The following is a 19,423-nucleotide window of genomic DNA, read 5'->3' on the forward strand; positions in this document are numbered from 1 at the left end:
CAGTGATACTGGATAATGGTAGGCAAAATCAATAGCGTGATCAATACAGAAGAGAGGTAGACAACATAGCAATTTAGATAAGTTTTAAATGATTATTCAGTCAATAACAGCTTCAATGATTAGGAAATTCAAAACACTGAGCTCTGCCGTGGGGATCTGTTATTGCATAGTACACACATTTGTATTTTAATCAGACAGGCAGTGAGATACAAATTTGTTCTAGAAATACACATGTGAAAAAAGTATTTATGGCAACACATGAATGGCTGCCCAGCTGTCTCATGGGAGCTATTCATCAGAACCCCAACCAAGCTCTCAACGTCCCTGATTATTACACATTTTTAATATTATAATATTATCAATCATGGTCATAATCGATCAGCGTTGGCCTGTATCTTTTCTGTGTACATTCAGATCACACACTTGTAGTGTTTCTTTCAACTGTGACATTTTAGCACAGATTTAAGTCAGTAACCGATGCTTTGGGTTTGAGTTGGCTGATATAAGCGGCAGTTTTTAACAGAAGCCTTGAGGCACAAAAGCAGGGAGACACCAGTTCTCGATGGAGAGCAAACATGTCTGCTATTCAGAGATGCACGACACAGAAGTTTAGAGACAGTCATCAATCAAAAATGGGCTGGGTTGGGGAAAAATATTCCCCAAATGGAACCAAATGTTGGCACTCTGGAGTCCTGTAGATGACAGGCAGTGAGATAGTGAGTCAAGTGAAGAGTATTCAAGTGGTGCAGACCGGCATGGTAGGAAACACTGCTGCAGCCATGAGTTCATTACTGTACTACTTTATCATGGCTCTTGAGCTCTTTGGCTTAACATTCCTTTGCAGGTTGGTACCGCATCTTGTAGGATTACAGAGAAACAAGGAGCTTTACAACACTTATCATAAACACTATCAGTTAGAAACACTGAGCTTCTGAGTGTGTGCACAGGACAGAGGGAGGGGCGGGGAACAAAACAGAAACAGTGCTGTTCAAGGAGGGAGGGGAGTGCTGGAGTAAACAACAATAAAACATCAGCCAATTTTTCTCAAACCTCATCTTTTCATGCCTGGACTTAAAGATCCCTAAATGCTCCACAAAAAAAGAGTCACAAAAAAGAGTGGAGATGGTCTCACAAAACACAGCATTCCACGGCTCAGTTGATTATTCCCACTTCCTGCTCACACAGACGCTCCCAACAAAAAAGGAATCAACAAGAAAAACACAGGCGTCAACAAATCAGATTGGCCCCAACCTAGACGCTGCCCGAGAGTCCGAGCTGCCCCACAGAAAAACAAACCAGAGCTTTGAGAAGCAGGGACTAGCTGAACTGGCCACCTGTTTCTCAACACAATATAAAAGCAGAGCTGCTCTGTTGTGGTAGCTGTTGTGTAGAAGAAGTGGTTGTTGATTGGATAAACTCCAATTTCCATCACTACTGCTGAATTCAAACACTGGTTAAACACCACTTCTAAATCTTGGCAGTGTCTTCTACTGTGAACGCTAAATCTGATGGAGACAAGAGAGCTTGAGGTGAGGGACAGCCACGCATCCAAAGCCACAGCCACAGGTAGAGAAAGAACACCAGGCTGAGGATGTGAGGGCTATCAGCTTTCACGGTGACAGATAGAGGCCTTCAATGACTGTGTGTGGCCGGCAGATAAAGGGCAGCATTTGTTTGTGGTCAGTTTTAATGCCATCCCAGGCGACCTATTCCCCCCACAGAGACATCAGCACCCTGACAGATTAGCCTCAAAAGGCCCATTTGTGTGACTGAGAGTGTAGTTCCTGAGCTCCTCTACGATCAAAAGGTTCAGGAACAGCTTCCAACCCCAAAGAAATGTCAGTGCCGAATTTAACCACTTTAAACCTCACGTGTTCATCTGCAGCAGCGTTCTCTCTCTGAGTCTGACGCCTAAACGTCACCTGTTGAAAACATGCAAATGCCACGAAGACAGGGTTTACTCAAGCAGAGTAAACATCTAGCACTAGATGGATGGGAACAGGATGGGAAACAACCAACCATGTACAAGGCAATTTTGTCTGCCTTTTTGTAGGCAGAAACTAATACTGTATTTTCAGCCCAGACTTTTCTTACTCAGGACAGAACCAATGCAGTTATGTGTGGTTTTTAAAAGTTTGCTCTTCAAGCTAACAGACTCTAATGTCCCAACAACAGAACAACATCTGAAGTGCTATAAAATTATATAGAGCTAAAACAGTTAGTCAGCAAATCAACTAGTAAATCGGCCGCAATTCATCTGCAATTATTTTAACTTTTTCATTGAAAAATACCAAGCATTCCTTGTGAGGATTTGCTGCTTTTCAATTTCTTATTGCATAGCAGATTGAATATTGTTGAGATCTTGAGTCTTGGTTGGACAATACAAGACATTTCAAGATTTCACTTTGGAATTGCAATGAGGACTTTTCACTATTTTCTGACATTTACTGTTCCAACCATTAACCAACTGAATATCTCTAGAATATGACCAACATGTTAGGTGTAGCCCTAAAATGATGCCACTTCAGACAAAGTTTATTTCTATCAGTTAAAGTGGAAAAAGGTTTTGTTTATAAGGATTTGAGTGTGCCACTCCTTGCTCCTGGATACAGGAGTGTGGACTGTGCCCTTTAGCTCTGCCGTTCCTAAACACTGGTTTCTGACCAAATAAAATCAACACATCACTGCACAGTTGGAGAAAAAAGACAAAATGGCGTTAACTTGCTCATCTTGTCTGTGTGCTTTCAGCGTCTGTAGCCAACAGTTCTCCTGTCCTATCACAGAGCTCCAGCAGGACATGCAGCGCAGCCACAGACTCTCCCCTATCGCAAACAGCTGCCACCGCCATCAATTATTCACTAGAGCTTTGCCTCCGTGTTTACCTTTGAGACTGGCGACCGAGGCCAGAGTGCATGGCAGAGTGGTGAGACAGTGTCAGGTCCAAATCACATGGCCACTGCAGTGAAGCAGGGAATCACTGGATGCATGTCATGTGAACAACATCGACCAGGAAATAATACATTGCTAAAAGTCAATTGGATCACACAGGGTGGGACCAACAACATTATAATAATGTCATTGTGAGCTTCTGTGTTTTTCTACCTCATAAACTTGCAAATAAATCATTTCCATTATTGAATGATTTGCCAACTTTGGTTTGCAATTAATAATTTATTCATTACAACCATTCAAACTATAAGTTTTGTCTAATACATACTCCAAAATCTGCAAGGTTTTCAACTTACAATGATCAAATCTGTCCATTTGAGCAGCTGAGATTAGCAAATGTTTGTCATTTCAGTTTGAGAAATGACTCAAAACAACTGATCAATGACCAGAATTGTCGTACTGAGTCCCTGTAGATGGGATGTGTCAAACAGGGATTTGATTCTGCAGGCAAACAACAAAAGCTCCATTTAAAAAGCATTGACACTGAGGAATAGGTGAGTGTTGTCAAAAGAAGATGGGACAGCACATCCACATACTCCACGCCACCACTGATGTGCAGGCTCACATCAAAAATACAAGGAGTAACTGTCTATATCTGTGCTATATAGCAGCATTGTGCACTGTCGGCCTGACATTACACGGTTGACATTGCTGCCATTTCCCGGGAAGAAAGCATTATTCTCAAACTCAAAGTGAGGGAAGGAGAATGTGTGTGTGTGTAGCCGCTTGTCAGATACAACAAAGCAGAGGGTCCATCTACACCATGCAGAAGTCTCCAGGGAACCAGCTGTTAGCTCTGTGACCAGCTCTCTGACTGCTTCTTTCCCACCTGACACTGCATATCAGCCCAGGCTGCAATGTTCATGGATGGATGGATGGATCCAACACCAGAGTCCCCGAGGACTGAGGATCAGTGGAGCTCAGCTCCACTGGTGAGGTGCCAGGGCCCCCAACCACCCCACCCTTCTCCAGCTAATCCACCTCCGGAATAAAATACACCCCCACCAACACCCCCACCACCACCACATCATACTCACTCTCTCTCTTTCTCTCACTCACACACCTCCCATTACCCCTTGGTCCCTCCAGTTTGGGGGGAGGGGGGCAGGCAGGATGTGAGACCAGCTGGTCATCAGCTCAGACAAAGAAACCTGCTGAATGTGCTCTTGCATCAAAAAGAAATTCACATCTCTCACATTGTTGCTTCTTCTCGCTCTTTTTTTCAGGCACTTTGACACAGCCCAGGCCTGAACTGGGAAGGACTGATTACAAAAGTTAAAAAAATAAAATCTACTTCTGTTTTTCTTACGGATGTGGTCTTCTACAGTTATGGTGGGGGTAGTGTCAATTACAATCACAAACCGAGGAACAAAAGATTCACACGACAAAGCTTATTTTAGATTCATTTACACTTTGTGAACAATAGCACTGCTGGCTTCGACATGCTTTACCAAAGCTGAGAAGAGGAGAGCAGAAGAGTGAGAAAGAGCTGAGCCTGAGTAACAATGTGCTTTTACCGCAGAGAGGCCAGTGGCAGGTGTAATTTATCTTTGGTCCTAGCCTAGTTCAGCCATTCGCTGGGGAGAGACAAACCAGGGCTCTCCTGTAGAGTTCAATGGAAACTGAGGGATGAAAGACAGGCTCAACAGTTCACTGTGAGAATACAGTGTGAAGTGTCTACGTCCTAGATTATTAAAGCAAACTTTGCTCAGTGAACACCAAACTTTTGACTTTGAAACCCAGGCTGCATTTTTCTGACATCTTTATTAAGAATTATACAGTAAATAGGTGGCGAGCCATTCCCGATCAAGTCAGACCATTTTCAATCTTCCTCAAGACAGATTTAAGGAACAAAGACATAAAATAAAACACTTCACCATTCTGGCCTGGGTAAACAATGGTAGACCAATTCACATTCAGCAAGAGCTGAGTGAAGGGGTCTAATTTGGGTTTCACTTGACCCGAGGCTGAACATACACAAGGGACCCAAGTGAAAAGCATTCAGATTTTTATCAGTGCGTTTATGTGCTCGAAAAGAGACCCACATGGCAGAAAAGCAGCTCCCAGAGGAGGCACTCACTGAAACGCACTGGCCTGTATGCAGGGGTTCAAAACTGTGGTGCTGAGGGGCGTTTTCACGGCCGGGTGAAGCCCTAATCTGCCCTTTAGCCACAGATCTGCCAGGACACACAGAGAGGGCACTGGTGACAGCTGAGGATTAAGCATAGACTGCATAGTCATCCTTCCTATTTACCATGCACATATACTTCCACTTTATTCAGACTACCAAGCATGTAAACATATCATTTTCCCATTGAGACAAAACCTGACTGATGAATCACTCAGCTGTTCATCTATGGATGTAACCAAAAGCTGACCAAAAGACATGTGTTCACTCTGATACACTAGTGATACGTGTCCTGTTGGCTGCAACAGTTGTCATATTTGTGGTTGCGGCAAGTACTGTAGCATATCAACTGTACCCAATAGGTCTCATTAGGTAATAAGACTAGGAGTGACATAAAACCTGTTTCGCAACGTCTCATGGGGACACACCCATCAGGGATTTGTTCCCTGTTTTAACTATGGAAAAGCCAAAACAAGAACATGTAGATATACTCAGTCCTTACACAAGAGCTATTATTTGGGCTGCTGCCTACTACACCTGCAGTCCACCTGGCTCCTCCAAGAATGGCTCTGCTTGTGCTTTTAAACCAGCATAACTGGCCTACAATAAATCTGTAAAATGATCATTTCAGTAATGATATGCTTAATGTAAGCTTGATCAGGGGCAGTGCAATGTACACAGGAAACACTAAGAGCCATGACATTGGATATGGGAGGGGTGGGGGGGGGCAATCGGACTGGTGAATGGACTTCTTTGTAACCCGTCATGGGACTTGAGAATGGCTAAAAAGATAATTCCCTCTTCCTCAACAGGATCTTTGAAGCTGGGCTAGTTTTTCAAAACAGCAAAAAGAAATTCTGATTGCAGACTTCCCAACTGAAAGCAGAGAATAAGTATACACAAATATGTATTGTTCGGTATTACTTTTAACCAGGCTATCACAAGCACATCTTTAATGACCGACAGAGAAACATGAGCACAAATAAAGGCTTCATCCATAAAAAAAACACAGGCCTGTAAATTTAAATTTAAAATAAGTGATCACGGTTTTCTCCATCACTGTTCTGGTGTTTTCATTGTCACCATGGCTCCTTTATGGTTAAACTGCTTGAAAACCTACGACAAATGTCTTAATAGCAAAACAAAAGACCCATTAAGGGCTACCTGAGATTAGTTTTTGGCCAATGAGAAAAAAGAGCCGCGATGCAGCATTAAGAGCTAAGGATGTGTGAGCATGAGGGGAATTCCTGACAAGCTGCCTACTTAACATGTTCTCTAAACTCATTTCATACAGATGCCTTATGCTACAACTCCCTGTAACAAAATCACCGCCAGGATACCATCTTCCATCCTGCCCCACATTAGACAATAACCTTTTTCTATTTATTTTTTTTGTGGCGAATGGAGACACCATTACTGCAGAGAGCATAATCTAAGATTGGTGGGCAGTGCGGTGGGGGTAAGTCACAGCAAACTTAAGAAACTGTCAGCACGTCTAAATCTCCATCTGTTCACTATGTTAAAACCCTACCAATACGATCTACACCATCCATCCCCAGCAGCCCTGCACTGAACACAGCTACAAGTCGTGCTTTATTGTTCATTATTAATTTAAAGAGTTCGCTGTGTTTAAAATAATTTAATGACTTAATAATTGATTATATCATCGTGTAGTTCCACGATTTCAAAATGTTACTGCTCACATAAATTCACCTGACTGGGACTAGCCCTGCTTTACTGGTCTGCATGCTCGTGGCTGTCTCCCAGGACAGTTTGCAGCCCTGCTTTAAAAGAAGTGACAGTTCATGAAGGTGTCACCTCTGAGCCGCTTATTCTCAGTCTATGGCATATGTTGTACACGATGGTGCAGCCGACACGCATGCCAACATTGTCCAGACTGTTTGTAATGGAAGGTGGCCTCATTTACAGACGCGTGGGGTGAACTGATGAGTAAAAACTGACCCAGGATGTTAGACTGACATCTAAAAATAGCCAAAAACTGACAAGCAAGTCCACAGACTCATCTCTGACATGAATACACAGCGGCAAAGATGGAGCAGGAAACGCAAAAGGCATTCAGACCCTTACTCATTTGTGAGCTCATTATACTAATACCATCATCATACAGTCAGTGCACTGGTTTTAAACCCTGTATGGGCCTGACCTCTCACACTGCTCCCTCACTAGAGCCCCGCTGACTCTGAGGACCAGAGAGAGCCCATATGCTTTGTGTCTGCACGCTACGTATTCACCACAACCACACGAGACATTCTGTCACCATGCATTTATGTCTCCCGGTTGAATCCAGCACCACACAGAGAGACTGTGTCGGTTAATTGTCTGTGTATATTTGTCACTAAGTATTTTAAGCGCAATGCACCAGGTACACTGTGGATGTCTGACAGGTATGAACTAAATGGGGGGAAGGCACTGTCTGTCTCTAGGTAAGCCTCCTCGGGAAAAGTAGGCCTGAGGTTTTGTGCCGAGAAACGGCCCTATCCCATTAACAACATTGACAACAGGTTAAATATCGAGCAGCTATTGCACATTAACAGAGAGGGCTGTTCTAAAATAAAATATCTATAAGAGAAAATTAAAATGAAAGCAAATGAATTGTTCGATAACACAAATCTTTTCTGGGTAACTCTGGAGTTTCAGGACTTTGTTACCTTTAGCTGATGTTTTTTGTCCTGTGAGCATGACCTGTAATTACCAAAACACTGAAAATTAAGTCAAATTAGTTTCTGCAACAAATGTGTATCCACAACTAAATGACAAACAAAAAAAAAAACTCTATTGCCTGTGATTCCCAGAAGGTAACAGGCAGCCCTGTGTCAACACTTCAGCCTCTGTTGACCTTGACTTGTTAACAAACTTCATTAGTGAATGTGCCACTTGTCCCTCTCACCACTAACCTAAAGCCATGAAATGTGAAGGACTGAAAATGTCTACTACTGGCCAGTGTATTCAGAAAAATTCTCTCCTCCATCACACTCACAGCCACTGTCTGGTCCTGATAATGAACAATGCCTTACACTGAATAAAACTAGGAGAAAGTCCAGCAAGCAAATGTTTTGTCTCAGTGCTCTGAGGAGTTGTAGGGAAAACAGACCAACAACAATCCTATTCACCTTAAAATAAACTCTTTGGCTATGCAAAGAGGACTTTTGTCATATTTTAAATAGTGGGAGTGTGGGTGGGGACGGAGCTGCAACTCATTCCACGCATGCCTTCCCACACTGATCCACTCAAACAAGCCACCGATGCCATTACTATAGGAAACATGGTGTGTGCCAGCTGTTTGGGTCAGGACTACTCCCTCTGAAGATGCAGCACATACCCTGCACCCATAGAGCCCAAGACTGACAAACATCCCATCACCCCAATCCACTTTTCCTTCACACAAGCTATGCCAGGAAATACTTGTCAACACAGGCATATAAAAAATTAAGTTGTAGTGTTCTTCAAAAGTTCATGACTTAAGTTCATGACTTTTGAAATACCGTTTTCCATTTACAGATGTGTGAAACAAAACTAAACAAAAATGTACTCTACTATATGTGTATAAAATATACTTTATTGCTATCATGTCATAATGCTGGTACAGCACTGCAATGACCAAACCCATTTCCAAGAAAGCTAGGAAGGAGGTACCTGTGCTGCTAAGGAAGTACCTGAGCAGGTAATATCATGCAAGCTGTTTTACTGCTTATGCCAACAGGCAATGACCTTCGCTTTTCACATTTACGAATAAAACAGCATTGTGAAAGTGTGTTTTTGATGCAGGGTGAATTTGGCACAGAAAACCATCAGCACAAGACACAAATATAGACACTGATTGACGCAGATGAGATATTCTTGGTCTGTGAACAACCCCGCATACCTTTGGTAGCTCTTTGAGTTGGTTGGCATCAAGGAGAAGCTCTTCCAGGCTGCGACTGTAGCGGAATATCTCATCAGGGACCGTCTGCAAGTTGCAATGCCGCTTGTCCACCGACTCGACGTGGCGGTTGCAGCGCCACAGGGGGATACACTTCAGCATGTCCGGCCGCCGAGGGGAATCTGGTTGCCGGTGCTACTGAAATCTCCGCATCGGAGGGTGAAGCTGGGGGGGGGTGGGGGTCGCTGGGACAGATAATATTTTGTGGGAGCGGGCTCACTCAATGTCAAAACACTTACTATGTTCCCACGACGACCCTGAAAAGGAGGCCGAAATCCACTTAGAGACAAAAATAATCCCTTCGATCTGTTAGCGATATTCCCAGTTTCAGTTCAGCAGTGTTCAAGGATTGTCAGGTTCGTCCCGGCGTCATCCACCCCGGAATTACAATTAACATAAACAAAACCGAGACCTCCCAATTGGCTAAAGCGTTTCCTCACTTCTTGCGCTCACTTCTTCACACAGACGGAGCGACGTTAGCTTGTTTTGCTACCGCCACCATCCCCCCGGAATCAGCCCGAAGCTCTGCCGCTGAAAATCATGCAGCCGACGGCCCGGCTTTGCAGAAACGCTGCTTGAAGTGGCCCAGTCATGGGTGGCGACTTAGGTTACAGATAAACAGGTATCACAAAGCGGTCAACAATCTCCCACGGAAGGAGTCAGCAGAGATTAAGCCGAGTGCCGCTGCGCAAGGATGTGCTCGTCCTCACCGGTTGTGTTGTTAGCAAGCTAGTTACCGTTAGCTAACATCGGCTAGTAGCTGACTGGACGCCTTTGTGCCGAGCTGCTGTTAGCCAACACTTGTATCACTAAAGCTACAGAAAACACCTTGTTAACCGGTGTGTGAAGTAACAACATCTCCCCCCCCCAAAAAAAAAAAAAAAACGTCAAGGAGACTGCCCGGTGACTGCTCTTTCAGTGCGACGTAGGTAAAACGCCAGCAGCGGTAACTGGAGCTTCAGCAACAGCCACACTTCCCTCCCCTTGTTGAGCCGAGGGAGGCCGGGTTGGCGTGTGGGGGGCTGGGCTAGATTTGAGCTGGAGCGCCGCCGCTTTGCGCCGCTGTAGCTGAGGCCACACATTGCTTTATAGCGCCACCTAGTGGCAGGTACTGGCGTCACCTGAAAGTCCCAGCTTTACTCAAATCTCACACTGGTAAATTCACTCATGCCTGAAAAACATGTAATTGTGTCATTACTGACTAATTTCAGTTTAACTTCCTTGAGTCACGTGGCATTTTCCAGTAGTGTCCTTGAGCATAGGTCAAGATCTGATCTTTATGACTCCAACAGTCGCTTTTACTGTTTAATGACACGATAAGCATTTGTTTTCTCATCAAGGTAATATCCAATACAAACACTGATTTTTGCAAAACAATTTATTATTGTATTCTACCCCTTAACTGTTTAGTGGGAAGTAGTTGACACAAACTTAAATAATTGAGCTACTGGAGACGTAGGACTAAAAAATATCTAGTAAAAATAAACACAACCAATTGCAGTGTAGGATAATTCAAGATCCATCTGCCACTAATTACAAACCCATTGTGGCATTTCAAAAACTATGACCACATGCAGTATGCCAAACAGGAAAACTGCCTTTGCAAAGAGTTAAAGTAGTCTCAAGTAGATCACTGCAACAATTACTTAAATACAGGCAAAACACAGTATTTGCTTACAATCTCTACAAAGGTCTCAAAATTACTATTAAGGAAAATAGCTCTGTTCAAATGATTATACAGTAAGGTGTTTGAGAGGTACAAATAAAACTGTATCAGTAGATGCCTTAAGTATGTTTTTACTTTGTAATCAAACGCTATGTTCTACAACCAGAACACATAAGCGTATTTACAAATGCATCTTTAAAAGGATTCTTCATTCACAACCCTTAATAAAAAAAATTAGCATCACACTTTTTGTGGACAAACAATAACCTTTAATCATAGAAAGAAAAAGTGTTTACATGTCCCGGGATTTTCATGAAAGAAAAAAGAAACTAAAGCAGGATAACCTAAATGTTTTACAAGACTGGATTACAAAAATTTGAAACTTGCACCAAAAAGGGAATCTTCACAGATCACAAAGCAAAATCTGACACAAAGTATTCTGAATGAATCCCCACAATGGGGTGGTTAACATTAATATCAACAGGAATTTAAAAAAAGAAAATAAAAACATAATTACAAGTTTCAGAGGCCCGCATCTCTAGCTGCAATGACTGAAATGAGTTTGGGCAACAGGTATGGGGATGGGTGCTGGTGAACCATTTCAGACATTTTATGCAGACAGGTCACTGCTGTTAAAACGGTCTTGGTCATACACTTCTGCGACAACCTTGCGACCCCCAAACCAGCGGTCATTGAGAGCCTGGATAGCTTTGTTCATCTCTGAGGCCATGGAAAACTCTACAAAGATTTTGACAATGATATCTGCATCCTCCTCTTCTCCTTGCTTTTCCTGGTAAATAATGACTCTGTTGACAGATCCAAACTTGCCGCACTCTTCTGTCACCTCACCCTCAAGGTCGTCGTCAATGTCCTCTGGCCCAACCATATTTCGAAGCACCATCACCGTGGACTGGAGAGAAGAAAGGCAGAAATTCAATCAGCACAAACAAGTTTAATAATTAAAAAAAAAAAAAAAAGTAAATAGAAGCCTTCCTCAAGCCAATAACTTTTATTTTAGCCCTTCACTTCCTGAATCTCACCTCTGATTTTCTAAGCAGTTTCTGCATCACCATATGTCTGGCACTGCTGCCTGAGATGCTCATGTGCTCTTGGTCACTCAACATCTCCTGTCCTGTACCATCCTGAAGCATCTCTTCTTTCTCCTCTTTTTTCTCTTGTTGGTTGGAGCCACCAGCTTGATTAGACAGGACTGGTGGTGATGCGAGCACTGGGTTCACAAGACCAACCTGGGGAAGCACTGGTATAGGAGGACGCACTGGAGTCACACCTGATGAGAAAAGACAGACATGCAGTCAGTGACATGAACTGTACAAACAGATGCTCTCTTAAGAAATAAAACAAAAGAATAAAGAATTAACCTTGGTGAAGTATTTAAAAAACAAACCACAGTCATTCTGAGTTGAGTTAAATTTTGATCCTGTTGTTGACGTTTCTTGTTTTGAACATTTTTCTTCCCTAATTTATTATCCCTTATAAAAAAGGTAAAAATCAATGAACTATTAGTCATAAAAATAATAATTTGCCCATGACTAATAAAATCATTAACCGGATTAAGCCATCTGTGTATTGGCAATGTACAGTAATTGTGATTCATGCTCATGTGGGTACTCATTTTTAGCAATTTGTGCCACATGTCCCCACATGTTGGGTCGCACAGTTTAACAATAGCTTCTTGAAATTAAATCCATTTAATCATCTTCAAAGAAGGAGCTTTAAGTCTAGGTAACAGCGAGGTTTAGCTAAACTCTCATAGCTTAATGCTTTGACAAATGAGGTTGTGTTAACAACCAGGCTTGATTTTTGGTCTAGATTTCCATGACACTAACAATTGGGTCGACAAATATGTCTGTAACTGTAAACATAACAATGGGCAAGTCATTGTGAGGGTTATGACTGACTTAAACTAAAAACCCAGATTCTCTGCAGCCATGCTGAAAACTGAAAAAGGTATAATAAGGGTAACAAGAGAGGAACACATCTGCTTCAATTTTTCCCAGTCTGTTACCTACTAATTTGCTCAGAAAAGCCTAAACATAAATGCTATACACATAAACCTTCAGTTTACAGCCCTTAAAAAGTTTGTAATTGGTTAAAGCAATAAGGTGAATTGCGTGTAAAGTTGTATGTTTCAAACAGCACTATAAAGCACAATTAATATTAATTTAACTTTCTTTCTCTTTCTTTTATGAAAATGAGCACTTGCTCATGTCTTTGTACACACCTGTGATGACCCCTGGTGCCTGGGCAGCCATAACAGCCTGAGGTATTCCCATTTGCTGACCGAGAAGTTGGGGCGCAGCTAACGCCCCCAAGACTGATGCGCCGGCTACAGCCTCCTTAAGAGAGGGGGGCCGAAGACATTAGGTAAGGGAAACACACAGAACACAGCACAAGGCAGCACAGTCAACAATCACAGAGCATGGCACACAGTGAGCTCAACCTTGCCTCTCTAGTGAAAATCAAGGTCACCAACAATATTTCAGTACAGGTTTACTAAACAACGGCTGACTGTTCTTAGCAAGTCATAAATATATTGCAGTAATGTTAAAAGCTTTCAACCATGAAAACATCCTACAACGAACACAACTGTCTGGTTAGTCATTGACTGAAAAATAGCTGTCAATGTGCTAACTAAGAGAGAGGACTCTTAGCTTACACACCCAATCAGTGAATGGGAGGAGCTTTGATTACTTATGTTACTACACAATGAATACCATACAAAAAGAAATGAAAATCTTTAATATTGTATTTTAGGTTGTTTGTGTTTTCAACACATTAAACTGGATTTTTTTAATTAAGCCAAGAATGTCTCATATTCAGGGCAGTTAAATTGACACTTTATCAGGGCAACTACAGTTTTTATGTCATCTCTACAAAACTGGCCTTCTCCCAGTCACATCAATAAAAGTTCTATGCCCATTTTATCTGTGCTTTTTTGTGTCAATTCTAGCTAGATCTGAGTTATATTTACCTGGAAGGCCATTAAATCCCTTTGGAAGGGATTCATACTTGCCTGGGCCGTTATCTTAGCAGTGGCTGCCGCTGCAGCCACCGCTGCAGCAGGTGGCAGACCACCAGGGGTCGTGGGGGTCAGTAGGGGCATGGGCGGAGTCACTGCTTTGCCCACCCGTAGGTACTGACCCCCCAGGTCAAAGAGGTTCATAGAAGACACAGCGTCCAGGGCTGACTGAGGCTTTTCATACTCTGTAAGGGGATAAAAATAGTAGTTAGTAGCAGAGCAACAGCAACGCAAGAGCACGAGCGAATGAGGGCCCCCCAGCTCACCAATGAAGCCAAAGCCTCTGTGTCGCCCTGTGGTGGGGTCTCTGGCTAACGTGCAAGACTTGATCCTTCCGAAGGCTTCAAACACACTCTTGATGTCATCATCTGACAGGTCAGGGTGGACAGATGCCACGTAGATCCGGTTAAAGGCGCGCGCCTCCTCTGCCAGCTGGTCAATGATGGGTTGCGCCTGACCGATGTTACTTGGCCGCCCAACCTATAGCACAGATCATACCAGCAGGGCTACTGAGTAAGGGGTTTATGGGACAAACCCCCGAGAACGCACTCCCGCAAAACTATATGTCCCTGCAGCGGTAACTTTCGGCAGCCACCGAGTTCAGTTGAAGCCACTCTCACCTACACTCATGACAAAGCCGTCCTGTCAGGTTTACTCTGGTTGTGCTTTGGGGCATTTCCATTACTACACTCCTTAAAACCAAATAAGTTTTTTCTTGAGATCTGAAACCTGCATCTAGCCTCATCCTGGCCACCAGGTACAAAATACTCTAGTTCAGTCTATTTTTCAAGTATCAAACTAAATAAATGAATAATCAATGATTACTAAATTCATAAAGTAAAGCTCCGAGATAAGACATGACCAGAACACTAAACTGTGGACATTACTTCACCTACTATGTAGACTGTTTGCACCATTTCATTAATGCCTCTCATTTAAAAATTACCACAAATTCAAAACCCGACTGACTGTCAAACAAACAGGGTCTTTGGAAGATGTTGGTCAGCTGAGCACCAACGTTTGGCATGAATCTCATCACTTTATTATCACTTCTTGAAGTTGTGTAAACTATGCAAATTCTCAGCTCTCCTTTAGTACCAAATATCACCCAATTTACAATCCAAATACAAAGCTGATTTTTCAAATATCTGCAACGCTATTTAACAGAGACATATACCTTTATCTTAAAATACCAGGTTTATGCACCGCGTGACTAGCTGAGCTGGTGGCAAAACCGAAAGAGAAACGAAATACATGTCTCATGCTACGGCTACGCACTCTTGACAACTTCCTTTCTTTGATAACAGAATTGAACTCCCTATGTAAGACGAGCATCTAAGGGGGACTGGGATCTGTACTACAGATGGGGCGGCCAAGCAACACCAACCAGGCGCAGCCCATCATCAGCACACCATGGACATAGAGCGACGCCATGCGCCGCTGGGCATCCTACTGCAACTGGTCACTAAAACAGCCTTGATGACATCATGGAAGCATAACACACACAACACAAGCAGACAGTACACTAAACACACACCCACACACGATACACGCACCTGAAAACAGACACAGACAAGCAGAGAGAGAAATTAGTCATATTTGAGTAATTTTACAAGTAATAAGTATCACAAAATTAGTTAATTAACAAATTGACTCCGCATCCTTAATGCCAGGAAGGAATCCAACTTCCTGTTTCAAACTACACCAAAAAAGACATAGTTATAGAAAGGGAGATATGAATTTGTTTCTCTTTGTCGTTGTGTTGCTAACACCTCGAGAGATACTCATATCTCCAGACAACTTACCTTAATGTTTCGCCCCCCCAACATGACTGAGTTCATCTGCTCCAGAGCCAGCTGAGCAGCCTCTGGCACATCATACTCCACAAAGGCAAACCCCTGCACAGCCGAACAAAACACAAGAAAAACAGAACGTCTGCAAACACTGAAGCCTCTTTTTTGTAACCTCCTGCATTTAAATCAAAGTTGAAGAGCAGAATTTGGATAAGGTTTAACAGTTAAATGACACTGACCTTGTGTTTCATTGTAACAGAATCCCAAGACATGTCAATGCTCTTGATTGGGCCGAAGGGGGCAAAGGCCTGTCTGATGGTGTCCTCACCAAGCTCATAGTATATGGAGCCCACATACACCCGACACATGATGGCTAGAGCACGTTGCCGCTGAGCTGCCACCTACCAACCAGGAAAAACAACACACGATAAGCATTAGAGAGTAAAAGAAAGGAAGAAAAAAACACACACACACACACACACAACCACTAATAATAAATGTGTATTTTCTACTGTGCTTGCTTTCCCCAAAAATAGTTAGAGGCCAATTCCAAGTTAGGAAGTCTGGACAGGTAAATAGGGTAATAATGGGAAACTAATCAATGGAAAGAACTTTGTGAAGAAAAACTAACATGTATAACAGTTATAATATATTGATGTCACCACTTGTAATTATAATATGGCCTCTATTCTGTTTCTATGGAACAGACATATGGAGGAAAACACACTGAAGTGATTGACATGCACAGCCCTCACAAACATTTGGCTTCAGTAACTGACCTGTAGTCCAGGGATGCAAGTAAGGTAACAAAAGTAATCGTGGAGTTCAAACGAAATCCATACAAAGTCTCGATGAAAGCATTTCAAACTTTCTTCTCAAGTCTAAGGGGAGGGATGGTTTAACCACCAGAAGTTGCTGTGTTTATTGATGCCTTTAAGTCAGTCTGCTTCTGTTCATTTCTTTCTATTACCAACAAAATGTAACATGTGCCTAATTCATGACATAATGGAAAAATGACTAGTTCATTAACTGAAAAAAAAAAAAAAAACTTGACTTTGAGATGGCCAAAAGATCCCTGTTCCAGCAGTTCTCTCATTTTGGTCCATTAAAGGGATTGCTATCCCTCTTTCGTCCCATGCCAAGAGCCTTCTGTTCTTAAATAAAGCAAATGCATATTTTTCAGAGACGTGACTTTTATAAACCCTTTAGAAAGTCCCTTTAAAAAAATCCCCTCAACAGCCAAAGACCTTTGGCTATCTTCTTGTAAAAAAAAAAATACCAATGCAAATGACTCCATTGCGAGTTAAACGAGAGCTTCAACGATTAACATCGGTCATTCATCTCACACTGAATTACAGACATGGTCGCTGGTATGCTAGCAGTAGAAAGCCATGTGTTCTTTCAAAATATGCATTCTTTGGTTAGATAAAAAGGCAGGGATTGTTGCCAAAGCAACCAGTAAAAGAAGGGTAACAGTCCTTTTCCATTGGGAATGCGCACAGAAAAAAAAATTTAATAATCTATTGACCGATTGTAAAGGTGAGAGAGGATCTCCAAAGCCCATTGTCACTGCTGCCATCTGAAAGACAGTAAAGATGAAAAAAGTGCTGAAAAGTAGGTTAGATATCCCTTAGCTTTGCTTTTGCAAAAAGGTCATTGCTTTGCTAGATAGACAAAAGCGGTTAGGCTAATACTATATTCAGACTTTCCCTCTAAACAACATACAGTTTGTGGAGTTGCCTCCCCTATCTGAATTACAAATCACCACACAGCAATAAACATAGACAAGTCCCCTTTAAAAGTGCAAAGCATTTAACATGATAACCAATTCCTTAATGACGATTTTCTCCATCTGAAAAAGAGCAGAAGCAAAAACAACGGCACATGGTCTACACGTGATTTTTTCCAGGGCATGAGGGAGAAGGGAGTAAGACTTCCAAAGGAGATAAACCAAAACAGACTTCTGAAACGACAGATGTCTGAATCACTCATGTATAAAACGGCTAAGATACTCTGTCTAGAATTAAGGCTCATAAGTTACAGGCACATTACAAACATTTTGTTTGGCGAAGTACCAAAAATGTTTACACATCTCACCTGCAGGTTGGTGAGCTGTTGTTGCTGATGGGCAATGGTCTGCTTCACCAACACACTCTTAATGCTTTGTTCCATGGCATACTTCTTTGCCTGGAAAAGTAGAAAGGAATTACATTTAAGTTCCTCATATGGACATAAAGCTGTTGTAACATAATAACTGAGACAAATGTTGGCCAATTTCCTCAGAGAATGAATGAAATTGGACACCATGTTTACCTGCACTATAGTAACATCTTTATTGTAAATTGCATGTACATGGAGCAGGTTAATATTTTTTTAGTGTGGCTTACTCATTTCAAGAGGAAACTCTTGAAACAACCTCTTTAGACTTCTACATGCTAGACTGTGTTAATTTTAGTCAGACTTGAATATAAGCTAGATATGAGGAGTCATCACTATTTGTTATGATTTCTCCATCCATTCTGTTTCTCTGCCCCTACATCCATGTAAAGTAGAGGTTTATGGATTGCCAAGACACAGTACTTATGTGCATGTAAACTTCCATTAGTAATGACATTATAAGTAAGGGTACATTCAGGTAAACGAAGTATGTCAGATCTGTCCTACCCTCTGAAGTGCCTCCTGCTGCTCTGGAGTGAGAGGCGGAAGGCCAAGCTTGGAGCCTGTGCCCTGTCCATTCTCCATCGTCAGAGCTTCACCTCCCTGCAATTCAGAAACAGCAATTCACACAAAAACGGAAAAACAGCGTCTGAAGCACAAACACCTGCCTGTATACAAATCCATGACTTAATTTTCCCAGTAACAAACTCCCTGTATTGCAATCATTAAGTCACATAACCTCACATAGCACAGATTATCATTAAATATACTTGCATATACAGGACATACACCCGGATTTAAACCAGGTGGGACCGGACGAGCTCCTTACCTACACAACCCGCTAATCGCTGGGTCCACCAGACTGAGGCAGGAAAGCCCCCAAGGGGAAGAGGACTGATGGGGAAGCTTTAACAATTCAACAAATTCTAGGGGAAATAAGAGATGCCTTCAGACTAACAAAAAGATAAACAGGCAGCTAGCATTTTTATATTTACATTGCAATCCACACATAGCTAGCCCGTTTTTCCCTAGATTTTGGACAGCTAACGTTAGCTTGATGCACATGAATGCTAATGGTGGCTTTCATCCTAACATTCGCTAGCTAGGTGAAAGAGCAATAACGGGCTATAACTAACCCTTAGCCGAAGAAATATTTAACTAAACTTGATATGGGCATTAATAAAGATCCGTCTTTATTATGCCTTAGTAACCTGAGCTGTATAATTATAAAAAATAGCACTACCTGATTAGCGAGGCCTGTTTCTTTTTCAAATGACGGCGTTATCTTTGTTGCTAGCAAGGAGCTAGCTTACATTAGCTAGTGCTAGGCATTCATTACTATGGCGCGTAAAGTAACATGCATCTTCCCCAGTGATTATATATAGTCAATTTACAGCATATTTAGTACAACTGCATTCTACCAGACATCGCGTATTACTTACGCAACGACCACTGTGGCTGAAAACTTTCAAAGTGTCTCTTTATCAAGGAATTTATTTACCGCAGTCTCCGTAACCGCCATGAAGCACACCTTCTTGGAGAGGCCCACACACCACAACGCGATGTTCCCGTTTTGAACGAAAAGTATCGCGATGGTTGATCTATCGCGATACTTTTCGTGATTGGGAAGAAAAACGGGAGTTCGTCTATGGCAGTCGCAGCGTGTTTCACTCTCATAATTGCAGGACCCATCAAATTATATGCCCTTATTATGAGTTTCAGCCTAAACTATATTCCCACTGTGAATGTT

At 42.3% G+C, this 19,423-nt stretch overlaps 2 protein-coding genes across 34 annotated transcripts in view; both read right to left on the minus strand.

Annotated features, from left to right (window-relative positions):
- Positions 1 to 10,064, minus strand: part of scrib (scribble planar cell polarity protein) — a 65,922-nt gene extending 55,858 nt beyond the window's left edge. For 8 of the 24 annotated variants that reach the window (XM_071484823.1, XM_071484843.1, XM_071484821.1 and 5 more), the window contains exon 1: positions 8,961 to 10,062. In XM_071484823.1, coding sequence (XP_071340924.1) covers positions 8,961 to 9,119 — 159 coding nt within the window. In that variant the 5' untranslated portion in view covers positions 9,120 to 10,062. Of the gene's footprint in view, positions 1 to 8,960 lie in introns of all 24 variants that reach the window. The other 16 variants (XM_071484830.1, XM_071484819.1, XM_071484829.1 and 13 more) reach the window with 10 other exon arrangements.
- Positions 10,065 to 10,929: 865 nt separating this feature from the next.
- puf60b (poly-U binding splicing factor b) lies at positions 10,930 to 19,280 on the minus strand. Of its 10 annotated transcripts, none has more exons than XM_071484850.1 (12): positions 19,175 to 19,280; positions 18,503 to 18,599; positions 18,181 to 18,276; positions 17,614 to 17,703; positions 17,045 to 17,095; positions 15,756 to 15,917; positions 15,529 to 15,621; positions 13,990 to 14,203; positions 13,718 to 13,908; positions 12,926 to 13,040; positions 11,724 to 11,971; positions 10,930 to 11,593 (listed from the first exon to the last, which is right to left on the minus strand). In XM_071484850.1, the coding sequence occupies exons 3-12, from the start codon at positions 18,256 to 18,258 to the stop codon at positions 11,294 to 11,296; spliced, it is 1,542 nt and encodes a 513-aa protein (XP_071340951.1). In that variant the 5' UTR covers positions 18,259 to 18,276; positions 18,503 to 18,599; positions 19,175 to 19,280; the 3' UTR covers positions 10,930 to 11,293. The 10 variants fall into 10 exon arrangements, with proteins under 10 accessions (XP_071340951.1, XP_071340947.1, XP_071340952.1 ...); XM_071484846.1 differs by having other exon boundaries at positions 13,676 to 13,908; XM_071484851.1 differs by having other exon boundaries at positions 19,116 to 19,236.
- Positions 19,281 to 19,423: the final 143 nt, after the last annotated feature.

This window comes from Trachinotus anak, unplaced genomic scaffold (assembly GCF_046630095.1).
Source record: "Trachinotus anak isolate AG129_WGS33_773 ecotype Australia unplaced genomic scaffold, CSIRO_AGI_Tana_v1 ptg000009l, whole genome shotgun sequence".
Lineage (NCBI taxonomy): Eukaryota > Metazoa > Chordata > Actinopteri > Carangiformes > Carangidae > Trachinotus > Trachinotus anak.

Coding starts and splice junctions, on each gene's coding strand:
- puf60b (XM_071484845.1), bottom strand. CDS start 19,195: ATGGCGGTTACGGAGACTGCG. Junction 15,918..17,044: donor CTCTCTCACCTTTACAATCG/GTCAATAGATTA, acceptor CCTGGTTGGTAG/GTGGCAGCTCAGCGGCAACG. Junction 13,909..13,989: donor CAGAGGCTTTGGCTTCATTG/GTGAGCTGGGGG, acceptor ATCCCCTTACAG/AGTATGAAAAGCCTCAGTCA.